The 12,665-nt window shown below is 43.6% G+C and overlaps 1 protein-coding gene across 9 annotated transcripts in view; it reads left to right on the top strand.

The window, feature by feature from the left end:
• The window catches only part of nrcamb (neuronal cell adhesion molecule b), a 66,933-nt gene extending 54,616 nt beyond the window's left edge, over positions 1-12,317 (top strand). For 5 of the 9 annotated variants that reach the window (XM_081356408.1, XM_081356401.1, XM_081356403.1 and 2 more), the window contains 9 exons: positions 66-181; positions 548-752; positions 1,422-1,544; positions 1,645-1,821; positions 3,565-3,687; positions 4,054-4,212; positions 5,933-6,064; positions 6,325-6,403; positions 9,293-12,317. In XM_081356408.1, coding sequence (XP_081212534.1) covers positions 66-181; positions 548-752; positions 1,422-1,544; positions 1,645-1,821; positions 3,565-3,687; positions 4,054-4,212; positions 5,933-6,064; positions 6,325-6,403; positions 9,293-9,485 — 1,307 coding nt within the window. In that variant the 3' untranslated portion in view covers positions 9,486-12,317. Of the gene's footprint in view, positions 1-65; positions 182-547; positions 753-1,421; positions 1,545-1,644; positions 1,822-3,564; positions 3,688-4,053; positions 4,213-5,932; positions 6,065-6,324; positions 7,196-9,292 lie in introns of those variants that run through there. The other 4 variants (XM_081356406.1, XM_081356405.1, XM_081356407.1 and 1 more) reach the window with 2 other exon arrangements.
• Positions 12,318-12,665: the final 348 nt, after the last annotated feature.

Below are 12,665 nucleotides of genomic sequence, written 5' to 3'. Positions count from 1 at the left end.
CTCGCGCCTTTAGCATTACTGCGCGATTAGCGTAGCGCTGCTAACTCCCAGAATGCTGTGTGCAGTTCCCTCGGCGGCCCCGGGTCTGGTGCAGGTGGTGGTGGTGAACAGCACGCTGGCGGAGGTGCATTGGGAGCACGTTCCTCCGCGGTCCGTGCGCGGGCGCCTGCAGGGCTATAAGGTACGGAGTCATGTGATAATCAAGCATTGCTTGGTGATTGGTTGAGCTAAACTGGTATTATCTAATTGTGTAGTTAAATTTAACAGCTGACAGATATTCAACATAATTCATGTGTGAGACAGTCTAACAGAAGGACGGACAAAACCAGTCAAATATCAACTGAGTTCAACTGAGTTCTGCTGAGTAAACTGTGATAATGTGAGAAATGTTGAAGATGTCTGAATACATGTTCCTGTTTTCAAATAAATTATGCTTATGAAATCAAGATTGGAAATGTTTCAAGATGGGAAATGTTTGAGTGTGTGATCTTAGACTAGTGCATGCTGGGATATACGAGTGTGTGGAAACTCTGTTGTCTGTGTGCAGGTCCATTACCAGCGCGAGCGGAGTTTACACCGACACAACTCTCACCACGGCGAGCAGCGGAGCGAGAGCTTCGGGCCCAACAGAACCCGAGGGAAGCTCCCGGACCTGCACCCGTTCAGCGTCTACAGTCTGCATGTGAGGGCGTTCAACAGCCGCGGCGAGGGACCCGCTAGCGCCCCGCAACGCTTCGAGACGCCGGAGGGCGGTGAGAGCATCTGAACACTCGCTCAACCCGCTTTATTCACTCATACCATGACTTTACTTCTCATAACTCTGACTTTCTTCACAATTGCGACCTTTTATCCCTCAGTTTTGACTTTTCTTGTAATTGTACGTTTTTATCTCGCAATTCTGACTTTTTTCTCGCAATTGCAAATTTTATCTCTCAGTTTTGACTTTTTCTTGCAACTAAGTTTTTATCTGGCAATTCTGACTTTTTCGCATTCCCCTTTCTCGCAATTGCAGTTTTTTATCTCATAGTTCTGGCTTTTCCTCTCAATCATGAATTTATTTCATGCAATTCTGACTTTTTTCGCAATTGCAACTTTTTATCTCGCAATTCTGAATGTTTTCCTGCAGAGCAGCTTTACAGCTGAAATTGAACTCGTTTCATTAATGATGAACTTTACACAGTTAGTGAACTGAACTGAATCTCCACTGAACTGATCTGAATAATGACTCTCTGATCTTCTGTAGAGCTGCTTCACCACTGACTCTAAATGTGTCTCATATTTGATGAAGTTTGCATCATTGATTCTGTTTTCCTGTTTATCACTGTGAAACTGCTCTGAAATGATCTGTACTGTATAAAGCGCTGTAGAAATAAAGCTGACTTGACTTGAAGGCACAGATTTTGTGGTCTGTATGGTTCCAGTTCCCGGCGTGCCGTCGTTCTTCCGCGTGTCGGCTTCGGATCTGGACTCTCTGACGCTGGAGTGGGCTCCACCTCACGAGAGGAACGGCCGTCTGACCGGATACACCCTCAGATATCAGACGGGTGAGAGAACATCTCCTCACCTAAGATCTAAATCTACAGCAGCTTTTGATTGGCTGAAATAACATGACCCCGCCCCTTTCCGCTCTCGCTCCGCCTCCAGTCAACAGCAGCCATGACGTGGGTCTGCTGGATGAGATGGATCTGCCGTCCAATCAAAGCAGTGTAACGCTGCACAACCTCCATCACAGCACGCGCTACAAGTTCTATTTCAGTGCCAAAACGCAGCAGGGATCCGGTCCTGCGCTCACCGAGGAGGCCGTCACCATCCTCCACAGAGGTACGTCCACTAGATAGAGCTCACTAGCGTCTCCCCATCCTCCACAGAGGTACGTCCACTAGACCAGAGCTCACTAGCGTCTCCCCATCCTCCACAGAGGTACGTCCACTAGACAGGGCGCACTAGCGTCTCACCATCCTCCACAGAGGTACGTCCACTAGACAGGGCGCACTAGCGTCTCACCATCCTACACAGAGGTACGTCCACTAGACAGGGCTCACTAGCGTCTGCCCATCCTCCACAGAGGTACGTCCACTAGACAGGGCGCACTAGCGTCTCACCATCCTCCACAGAGGTACGTCCACTAGACAGGGCTCACTAGCGTCTCCCCATCCTCCACAGAGGTACGTCCACTAGACAGGGCGCACTAGCGTCTCACCATCCTCCACAGAGGTACGTCCACTAGACAGAGCTCACTAGCGTCTCCCCATCCTCCACAGAGGTACGTCCACTAGACAGGGCGCACTAGCGTCTCCCCATCCTCCACAGAGGTACGTCCACTAGACAGGGCGCACTAGCGTCTCACCATCCTCCACAGAGGTACGTCCACTAGACAGGGCGCACTAGCGTCTCACCATCCTCCACAGAGGTACGTCCACTAGACAGGGCTCACTAGCGTCTGCCCATCCTCCACAGAGGTACGTCCACTAGACAGGGCGCACTAGCGTCTCACCATCCTCCACAGAGGTACGTCCACTAGACAGGGCTCACTAGCGTCTCCCCATCCTCCACAGAGGTACGTCCACTAGACAGGGCGCACTAGCGTCTCACCATCCTCCACAGAGGTACGTCCACTAGACAGAGCTCACTAGCGTCTCCCCATCTTCCACAGAGGTACGTCCACTAGACAGGGCTCACTAGCGTCTCCCCATCCTCCACAGAGGTACGTCCACTAGACAGGGCTCACTAGCGTCTCACCATCCTCCACAGAGGTACGTCCACTAGACAGGGCTCACTAGCGTCTCCCCATCTTCCACAGAGGTACGTCCACTAGACAGGGCACACTAGTGTCTCACTGTCCGTTCTATGAGTTTTCTGTTTAATTCACTACAGAGAAAGTGTGCTTTAGTTACAGTACAGGTACTTAAGTCTAATTATGCCTCAAAAATACTGAAGTTATTATTATTATTATTAATGGTTTGGCTTCCTAAAACACTAGTGTGAATGTAATGTGGACTGAGACTATATCACAACTGAAAGAGGTTTGAGTCCACTTTAAAGTCCAGGTTCAAGTCAATAAAATACATTTTACTCTAATCAGTTTCATCACTGAAAATGGGTTTTAACTCTTGGCTCAAACTAAATTGGCTCTCAAAGATTGATGCATTTAACCTTTATATGTACACACTTCTCTTCGGGGGAGGAATGTCAGAATCCTGTGTGTGTTTTCCTTCTGATCTTTTAATCTTTCCTCTTTCTAAATGTCCTCCTTCTCTTTCCTCCTGACACACGCTGATGTGACCTCTGATCTGCTGGAGTCACGTGATGCTGTGTGAGTGTGTGTATATGTTTGAGAGAGAGTGTGTGTGTTTTCCAGGAGCTCGGGCACCCCCCCCCCCTTCAGCACGCGGGTACAGCCGCTGTAGTGACATCATCAGTAGCCCCGCCCCTAACACGCTAACGTCACATGTCATTTCCCGCCCTCACTCTACTCACTCAGTAAACAGCGGCTCTCGCGTCAGTCGTTCAGTTTCTCCTCACGGATCCGCAGCCAGAGCTGACGCTTGTGTCTCTCTCTCTCAGTGCCAGCCATCGCTCCTGCGTTCGGGAACGTCAGCTCATCCGTGAGCGAGGACGGAGCGCTGATCAGTTGGGAATACTGGGGTCCCGAGAAACACCTTTATGTTGAATATATTATAGACAACAGTAAGACTCCTGCATGCGTGTGTCGTGCTTTATGATGATCAAACACTTGAACATATAGAGTAGAGCTCATGTAGTCACTAACAGAGTTGTCCACTGCAAAACATGATCCTGCTCCTAAACAGTCCTACACCAGGAGACATTCCCTGGAGAAGCACAAGGACTGAAGATATTAAGTCTCGTTTAATGAGTTTGATCTTCAGCCATTGCTCTTCTCCAGTGAATGAGTGTTTAGATAACGAGACAGAAGCACTGAGGAGGAGCCTCATGTCTTGCAGTGAAGGCTCGTAACGGTTGAGTTGTTCAGTAGATTAACAGTATAGGAGGTCAGGAGGTGTGGAGATCTGAACGTGTGCTGGAAACCCTCAGGTGACGAAGACTGGCACACAGAAAAGGTCAACGGCTCTCAGTTCCACGTGCTTAAGGGTTTGAAGGAGGGTTTGTCCTACAAGGTGCGGGTGGTGGCCGGAGGTCGGGAGGACGAGCGCTCGCTCCGGCGCTCCGAGGAGCTGTTGGTCACGCTCCCAGGTGAGGCTTCCTCTCAGCCTCAAGGCCTTGTGGGATACGTGCCTGCTGTGATGCATGCTGGGAGATGTGTTGATGAGCGTCTGCATGAGTCTGTCTGTGCTCATGAGTCTTTATCCACTGATCAGCATGACTATACCCGCACAAAATGAGGCTCTTCCTCAGTGTCTCTGTCTTGTTTTTCAGTACAAATATTCTTAAAGGGGACATATCATGAAAATCTGAGTTTTTCTGCAAGCATGTCATAAAATAAGCCGATCAGATTTCGCTCTCCTTCTGACGTATGAAGAGGATCTTATTATAATATTACCGGCCCTTAATCTGCACGTTTACACACGCCAGCCGACATTTGGTTCCACTCGCGCCAACAGAGACCAGTTCTAACGCACTGATGAAGATCCAGCAGAGCCTGAAGCTGTTCTGTGGTTGAGCACAGACGAGCACTGAACACTATTGACCAGAACATGTCACCGCTGTCTTATAAACACCTCAGGAAAGGTGGACACTTGTGGAGAAGTTCAACATGATGATGAGATGATCAGTGGTATGATCAGTTCAAGCTGTTGTGTTGCCTGTTGTGTGGGCTGTGTTCGTTTATCTACAACTGATGAATCAACAGAGAAGACGTGGAATATAGAAGACGCATTTTTAACTGTATTTGATCGTTTAGACGTGCACATGAAACCCAAAGTATAGCTTGCTTGTCTAGTTGCAGTCCGTTTCCGAACGCGCGCCGCCATGGGAACAGGGTCAACGTCTCCTGCGCGGATCATTGTGCTTAGAATAGCTCTCGTATCAAAAACCTCCCGCAATTTATAATCAGCAGACACTGCATTTTACAGCAATCACTGATTGTGCTCAGTGCTGTTTGGGTTTAACGTTAGGGAGAAGTGACAGCGCGCTGTAAAGAAAAAGATGAAGCACTTGACGAACACGGCTATTTTTTTAATAGTTTTACCTCACATCTTCTCTTTATAATCCTTGGAAGCCAAAATCAAAAATAAAATTAGATGAACTACCCAGATTAGATGTATATTTGATGGGCAGACTCTCTCGAAGCACTCGGCAGATATCATGAACATCGTCAGATAGATAGCTTCGTGAAATATTTTCTAACATTAGTGTTCAAAACTTAACAGTCCATTGGATGTGCATCAAACTAACATATTCCAGCATATTCAGAAATTTTAACATGCTTATTTGCGAAAATATACTTGAAATTCAATTGTTCCTTACCAGCGGTGTCCGCCATCTTGTTTAAAAAAATTTACCGGCTTGCTGAGTCCACAAGGTATTCTGGGTAATTTCATCTTCCACTTCGTTTTAAGCCTGCATCGGACCGCACTGTTTTGAGGGTTGATTTTAAGGGGAGAATAGCACTTGCTCTTTAGAGTATTGGGACACCCTACCCCTACACGAGAACGCGCAAACACAAGGGTTAGGGCAGAAATCTGGGGTAAGGGGAGGTATTGGGACAGGCCCTAATATTACATATGGTGAAAAGGGGCATACTGTGTCACCTTTAAATCAAGGTACATGTACTGGAGAAACACAGACTGCAGATATTAAGTGTGCTGTATGTCATCGATGTACTGCAAGACGAGAGTAACACTGAGTGTGTGTTTGAGCGTCCGTCCCTCGTGTGTCCGTGATCCTCCGTGACTCGCTGGCGAACGGATCTGCCGTGTCTCATCCTCCTCCTCTTCCTCCTCTTCCTCCTCAGCGATGGTGAGTCCGCAGGTGGACATCGCCACTCAGGGCTGGTTCATCGGGCTGATGTCGGCCATCGCTCTGCTCATCCTCATCCTGCTCATCGTCTGCTTCATCAAGAGGAACAAGGGCGGGAAATATCCAGGTGAGACTTGTGTTGACATTTACATCTAACCCTTTAGCAGACACTTGTGTTACACAACGTTTAATTTGGTTAAAGTAGCGAAAGTGTTTTTTTATGGTCTTAGTATTAAAGGAGTAGTTCATTTCAGAATTAAAATGTCCTGATAATTTACTCTCCCCCACGTCATCCAAGATGTTCATGTCTTTCTCATTCGTGCGTGTGTGTGTGCGTGTGTGTGTGTGTTTGTGACTCTGATCACTGATCTCTGATGTTTGTCTCAGTTAAAGAGAAGGAAGACGCTCACGGAGACCCGGAGATCCAGCCCATGAAGGAGGACGATATAACGTTTGGAGAGTACAGGTGAGAGAGCGCTGACCTGACCCCTGACCCCTGACCTCTGACCCCTCAGGAGACCACATCTGCGCAGTCAGCACTTCTCCACGACTCTGGGATTCTCCATCTTCATCTCCATCTGATCCGGATTCTGAGGGACTTGATCTGCAGTTTTACAGGACGCTCCGCATGGATGAACTTGATTCCAGATCCGCTCGTGTCTCCTGCATCAGATTGTGTTCCTGTCCCGCAGACCATCTTAGTTTAGCTTACTGAACATTTACAGTCTCTTCCTGCTTTACTCTGCACGCGAGACGCCCCGCGCACTTTACTCCTGTACAGCAATATTCTTTTATATCATTAAACGATTTCCTTGATTTTTTGAGATGACTGCAGTAGATGTTTATCTTTCCTCATCCCGTCACATGATGTGAATATGACATGCAAGCTTTTATATGAGTGTGTGGTAGACGATCATTCAGACTTTACTCTGTGTGTCGAGCTTCAGTCCTGTAGTGTGCGCTAGATGCACACACACTCCTCGCTGATCTCAGTGTGTGATGTTGACGCCACACACACTGAATCCAGGCGGAAGGTAAGCGGGAATCTGCATGCGGATCCACTGGGAGAAACACAGTCATTCCAGGATCACACTTCTCTTGAACAGACTCAATCAGCAGAGCCCAGAGTAACTGATCACATCTGGATCACCTGCACATCACACACATTAAGTGCTTGTGATTCGATTACATCACAGTTCCGAATGCTTATGATCAGATTACTGTTCCCTTTTATTGATTACATATTAGATTATTCCCTGAATCTTCTTTGTCCTCTTTTACTGTGCATTTTGCTTTAAATTGACATGCAGGTAAACAAGCAAAATAGGTCTTTTTAGTAAGTGCTTTTTTGTTTTTAAATAAAACATTTTTTAAATAAAAACAATAAAAAAACACATTTTACAATAAAAACACTTACTAAAAAGATATTTTGCGGTTAAACAAAAATTAATCTTTTTAGTAAGTGTTTTTATTGTTTTTAAATGTAACTGTTTTTTTATAAAAAAAATTAAAATATAAAAAAAATAAAAACACTTACTAAAATAAATATTTTTTATTTATTTACCTACAAAATATCTTCATATGGAAGCTTGTTTCCGCCACAGAATAAAACATTTTAAAAGATGATTGTGACTTTTTCTCTCACAATTCTGACTCAGTATTGCAATAACCTTTCATATTTCATTCTTTGGCGGAAACAAGCTTCCATACTTTTTTTAGTTTGCGTTTTTTTTTTTAACAGGTTAAATAAAAAAATATAAATTTTAAAATATAAACACTTACTAAAAAGATATTTTGCAGGTAAATACATTTTTTTTTCTAAATGTTTTTTTTTTAAGTATAATTTTTTTTAATATATTTTAAATATTTTAATTTTCCATTTTTATTTTATGATTATGATTTGTATAATTTTTATGATTTAATATTAGCTTTTCATGAACTCTGATGTATTGTGATGTTTAATGCACTTAAAGTTCATGGTAATGGAATGGAATGTAATTTCTGTTTTGTTTATGGTTTTATATCAGTGTGGACGAATAATCTGTGATAGACGAGTAAAAGTAGTCGGATTACATTACCTCAAATGAGTAATCTAATAGATTAGTGACTGACTGCAGTCTATAAGTACAGTAATCAAAGGTGCACTGGCAGAACATTATATACAGTAGATTCAGGGGAAGTGTGTCCACATGTCCATCAGTCGTCGTGTGTGTGTGTGTGTGTGTGTGTGTGTGTGTGTGTGTGTGTGTGTGTGTGTGTGTGTGTGTGTGTGAAGCGCCAGCAGAACGAGTGTGTCTGCATGACCGGATCAGATTCTGCTGTTGCTTCAGCGCTTCTGAGATCAGTCTGCTCTTCATCGTCACGCTTGGATGCTTCATCCGTCTGATGCTTGATCATAAATGAGATGATTTAAAGCTTTAACACTTGCTCTGAGATTCACGTCACATATATGTGGTTTTACATGTGCATGTGTGTTTCATGCCCTGTCACGAGCTCACTGAAATCATGATGCTCTTCCTCAGTATGTCTGTCTCGTTTTCCAGCACAAACATCTAAACGCTCTTAACCTTCCTCCTCCTCTCGCGGGTCATAACGACCCGAAGCCCTAACAGTATATTTCTTTTTTTTCTTTTTTTTTTTTTGTCCAGAAAGCTTATTTCATTTTGATTATATTTTTTAATGCAATTTATTATTATTTTACCTTTAAATTACTAGATTGATTAATAAATAATAAATAAATAGTAATTTAAGCTCATTCCTCACATTCTTTCAACTTAAATTCAAAATAACTCCCAATGTAAGATATTTTGAGCTGAGTAAAAGGGTTATGCATGAAATTGTGAGTCTTTGCCGACCTCTTGTGGAACAATAATAATATAACATGATATTTCATGACTCTAGCCACTAGATGGCCTTATATCTCTATATGGAGCAAACAAGCTGTTCCGCTGGGTCCTAAAGCCAGTTCTCTTCAGTGTGCATTCAGAAACACATGTAGACATTATACAATCATTGTTTGGTAGTTTTAGCATTTTTACTTTGAATTTTGAGCATTTTTAGGTTTTTCTGTGTGTACTGAAGAGTTCCATTCATTCCTAAGGGGGTCAAATTGACCCGAGAATGAAGGATTTGTTACTTTTTTAAATTTCAACAACAAAACTCCTCAAATCCATAAATTCTTTTATTTTCTTTGTACCCGAGGGCAGGATGAGGGTTAAATCAGGACACACTCACTGGAGCTGGAGCTGAAGTTGCTCCTCACGTCTCCAGGGAGTGTGTCCTGATGTGTGCAGATGTTTGAGGCGCGCGATGTCTGCAGTGTTTGCCTCATGTTCACCTGTGGTTTCTCTCGCAGTGAGGAGGACCGTAAGCCGCTCAGAGTTAGCCCCACGCCCTCCAGCGGGACGGTCCCGCGCGACGGCAGCGAGGACAGCTTAGTGGAGTACGCCGACTCCGGGGACACGCAGTTCAACGAGGACGGCTCCTTCATCGGCCAGTACAGCGGCAGGTCCGGGCCGCCGTCGCCGGTCATCAACTCGCTGGTGTAGCGCTGACCCCAGACCAGCTGGCGGGTGCACACACGCTCACACTGCAACACACTACTGGACATCTCAGAGTCAAGGGGAAGCTTTCTGGCCCCGTTAGCAGATACTGGTTATGTGCAAACCTGCTGAAATCATGTTTAAGCTAATTCTTCCTCTTCTTCTTTTTCTGAGACTAAACTTAAACAGAAAACAGACGATCAAACCGCGAAAAATCCCATAGACTTACACTGTCTTTTACACAATAACTCTTAACAGCTTCATCCACCGAGTATCTATCACTAGCAAAGCCTGGTAACTAGCTTAAGACATGCTACTCTAACCCTAACCCAACATGTTAAAACATGCTAGTAACCTGTTAAATCATGATCACAATGTGTTAATTTACATTAGCAATGTGTCAAAACATATTAGCAAACAGGCTAATTCATGACAGCAATGTGCTAATTAATGCTAGCAACATGCTAGTAACATGCTAAATCATGCTAGCAATGTGCTAATTTATGTTAGCAGTGTGTCAAAACATGTTAGCAACATACTCATTCATGCTAGCAAAGTGTTCAAACATGCTAGCAACATGTTAGCAATTGGTAAGACATGCTAGTAATATGTAATGTAAAATAATGTTCAGCACATGCTAAGACATGCTAACTAGGGTGACCATACGTCCTCTTTTTCCAGGTCATGTCCGGCCGGGATTTCGAGATCGCCCAAAATATCCGGGATTCGGCTTTTGCTTTCTACAGTCACCATTCATTATGTTTACATTATTACATTATTTGACACTGACACGTACATGCCAGCTTTGCAGGTCATGCATTCTGCTTCACACGGATCCCGATCGAGACGAAAACACAGGAATTTTCTTAGCAACCGATCACTTGTTTAGCGTTCATGTAAACACTACATTCAGATTCACCAATCGGAATTAATTCAGTCCTATTGAATCAAAAGGTGTGCATGTAAACAAAATGAATGGCGACGAGAAAGCAAAAGCCGAATCCCGGATATTTTGGGCGATCTCGAAATCCCGGCCGGACATGACCTGGAAAAAGAGGACGTATGGTCACCCTATGCTAACAACATGCTAGAACATGCTAAGAAGCTTATAAAACCTTCAGAACTTCAGACAAGGCTTTGTCAAGCCAACATAACACTTTCCCCTGGTTTCACAGACAGGGCTTAAGACTAGTCCTAGAGTAAAATGTAAGTCTGAGCTGTTTCCACTGAAATAAACTTGCACTGACTGATCTTAAAAATATATCAGTGCCTTTTTAGTTTTAAGATGCACATCGGTAATGTTTTTGTTCTAAGCATGTTTATAAAAAATACTTAAATGTCCTAATTGATCTATGGTCTAATCCTGGCTTAGTCTAAGCCCTGTCTGTGAAACCGGGCCTTTATCCCGAAGACTTTTACTTTATAGTTTTAAGCACAAACTCTCTTCGTTTCGATGATTTTTCAGGAAGCAAGTCTTAATATCTTCAGTCGTTGTTCTTCTCCAGTAAATGTGTCTTGATGTAAGAATGTTTAGATGTGTGTGCTGGAAACACTGAGGACAATCTTTGCACAGAATACAGTTCAGTTTAGCAATGATGAACATGTAAAGTCTGTCAGAATTCATAACATTTTTACCCAAGATTGAGTTAAGCGCTGAGTAACCCTCACGATGAGGTCATGTGACGCCACAGTCATGTGATGTCCAGTTTTGTGAACACAGCTGATGCATGATGACAATATTCTGATATCACACTAGAGTGCCTGTCCTCACTGCTCCGCATCATCACATCACATGACCCGCCACCCGCATCCTGACCTGCATGTGAACCTGTGCAGTTCCCATAGCAACCCTGTGAGGATGAGGATGAGGATGCTTCATCTTCCTGAACGCATCCACACTCAGACATGAGTTCATGTGCTAATGGAGGATCCCAGCGCTCTTTAATATGAACATGTGCGACTACAGTTCATCTCTATAGGGTGAAAATCTCAACAGAATGTCTGGCTTATATTTCATCCCAAAATCAATAGAAAACAAATTGAATGATATTTTAGATAAAGAAAATATAGCCGTTTTTTGGGTTTTTTTTGCATTGCATTGCATTCCACTGCATGCAAGACTATTTATGACGATTAAATACCCAAACTCTTACTCATAGAATTAGCAGAGATTTCATACTCATTACTGCCATGGACAAAATATACTTAATTTTCTTGATGCATAAAATATTCTTTATAATTTCAGATTTTGGGGGGTTTTCATGTAATTTACCCTATTTCTATTTTGCCTTGTTCAGTTTTTTTAGGTCAGCTCATCGAAATGAACTGTGTGTATGAAAGATGTGTTTATGCTTTTTTCATAACTTGCATCAAGTTTGAATTTGAAATGTTAAATGTTGTTTTGTAAAGATATTTTGTTACTGTAAATAAAGCGAGAGTTTGTTTGGCTTGAGGACTGAAGTGTGTGTGTGTGTGTGTGTGTGTGTGTGTGTGTGTGTGTGTGTGTGTGTGTGTGTGTGTGTGTGTGTGTGTGTGTGTGTGTGTGTGTGTGTGTGTGTGTGTGTGTGTGTGTGTGTGTGTGTGTGTGTGTGTGTGTGAGAGAGAGAGAAAGAGTGTGTGTGTCTGCTGTGGTTTAGTTTCTTCAGTGTTTTATTCAGTATTTATCTCATGTTTTATAATGTACCGCGGCTCTTGGTTTGTAAAGGGATTTTGTACTTTAATCTCAGAACTGTCGGAGATTTACTAACCCCACGTCTCATTTTACTGAAGCTCCAGTGATGATATTTCATCCTCTATAAGTATAATATGCAGAATAATATGGAATGAATAAATGTATTGCAATATACATCTCTTCTGTTTGATTCATTTCTTGTTTCTTATAACATCTGAGTCAGTGAGAATGTGTGTGTGTGTGTGTGTGTGTGTGTGTGTGTGTGTGTGTGTGTGTGTGTGTGTGTGTGTGTGTGTGTGTGTGTGTGTGTGTGTGTGTGTGTGTGTGTGTGTGTGTGGTGGAATTCAGTATAAACAAAGAGATGTCTCATCGATCACAAGTTCAGTATGGCGTACCACAAGGCTCAGTACTAGGACCGCTGCTGTTCACTCTGTACATGCTACCCTCACACACACACACACACACACACACACACACACACACACACACACACACACTGTACATGCTACCCTCAC

The sequence above is a fragment of the Scardinius erythrophthalmus genome, assembly GCF_964197995.2.
Source record: "Scardinius erythrophthalmus genome assembly, chromosome: 24".
In the NCBI taxonomy this organism is placed as follows: domain Eukaryota; kingdom Metazoa; phylum Chordata; class Actinopteri; order Cypriniformes; family Leuciscidae; genus Scardinius; species Scardinius erythrophthalmus.
The sequence above is the reverse complement of the archived record's forward strand: the minus strand, read 5'-3'. Positions and strand labels throughout refer to the sequence as shown.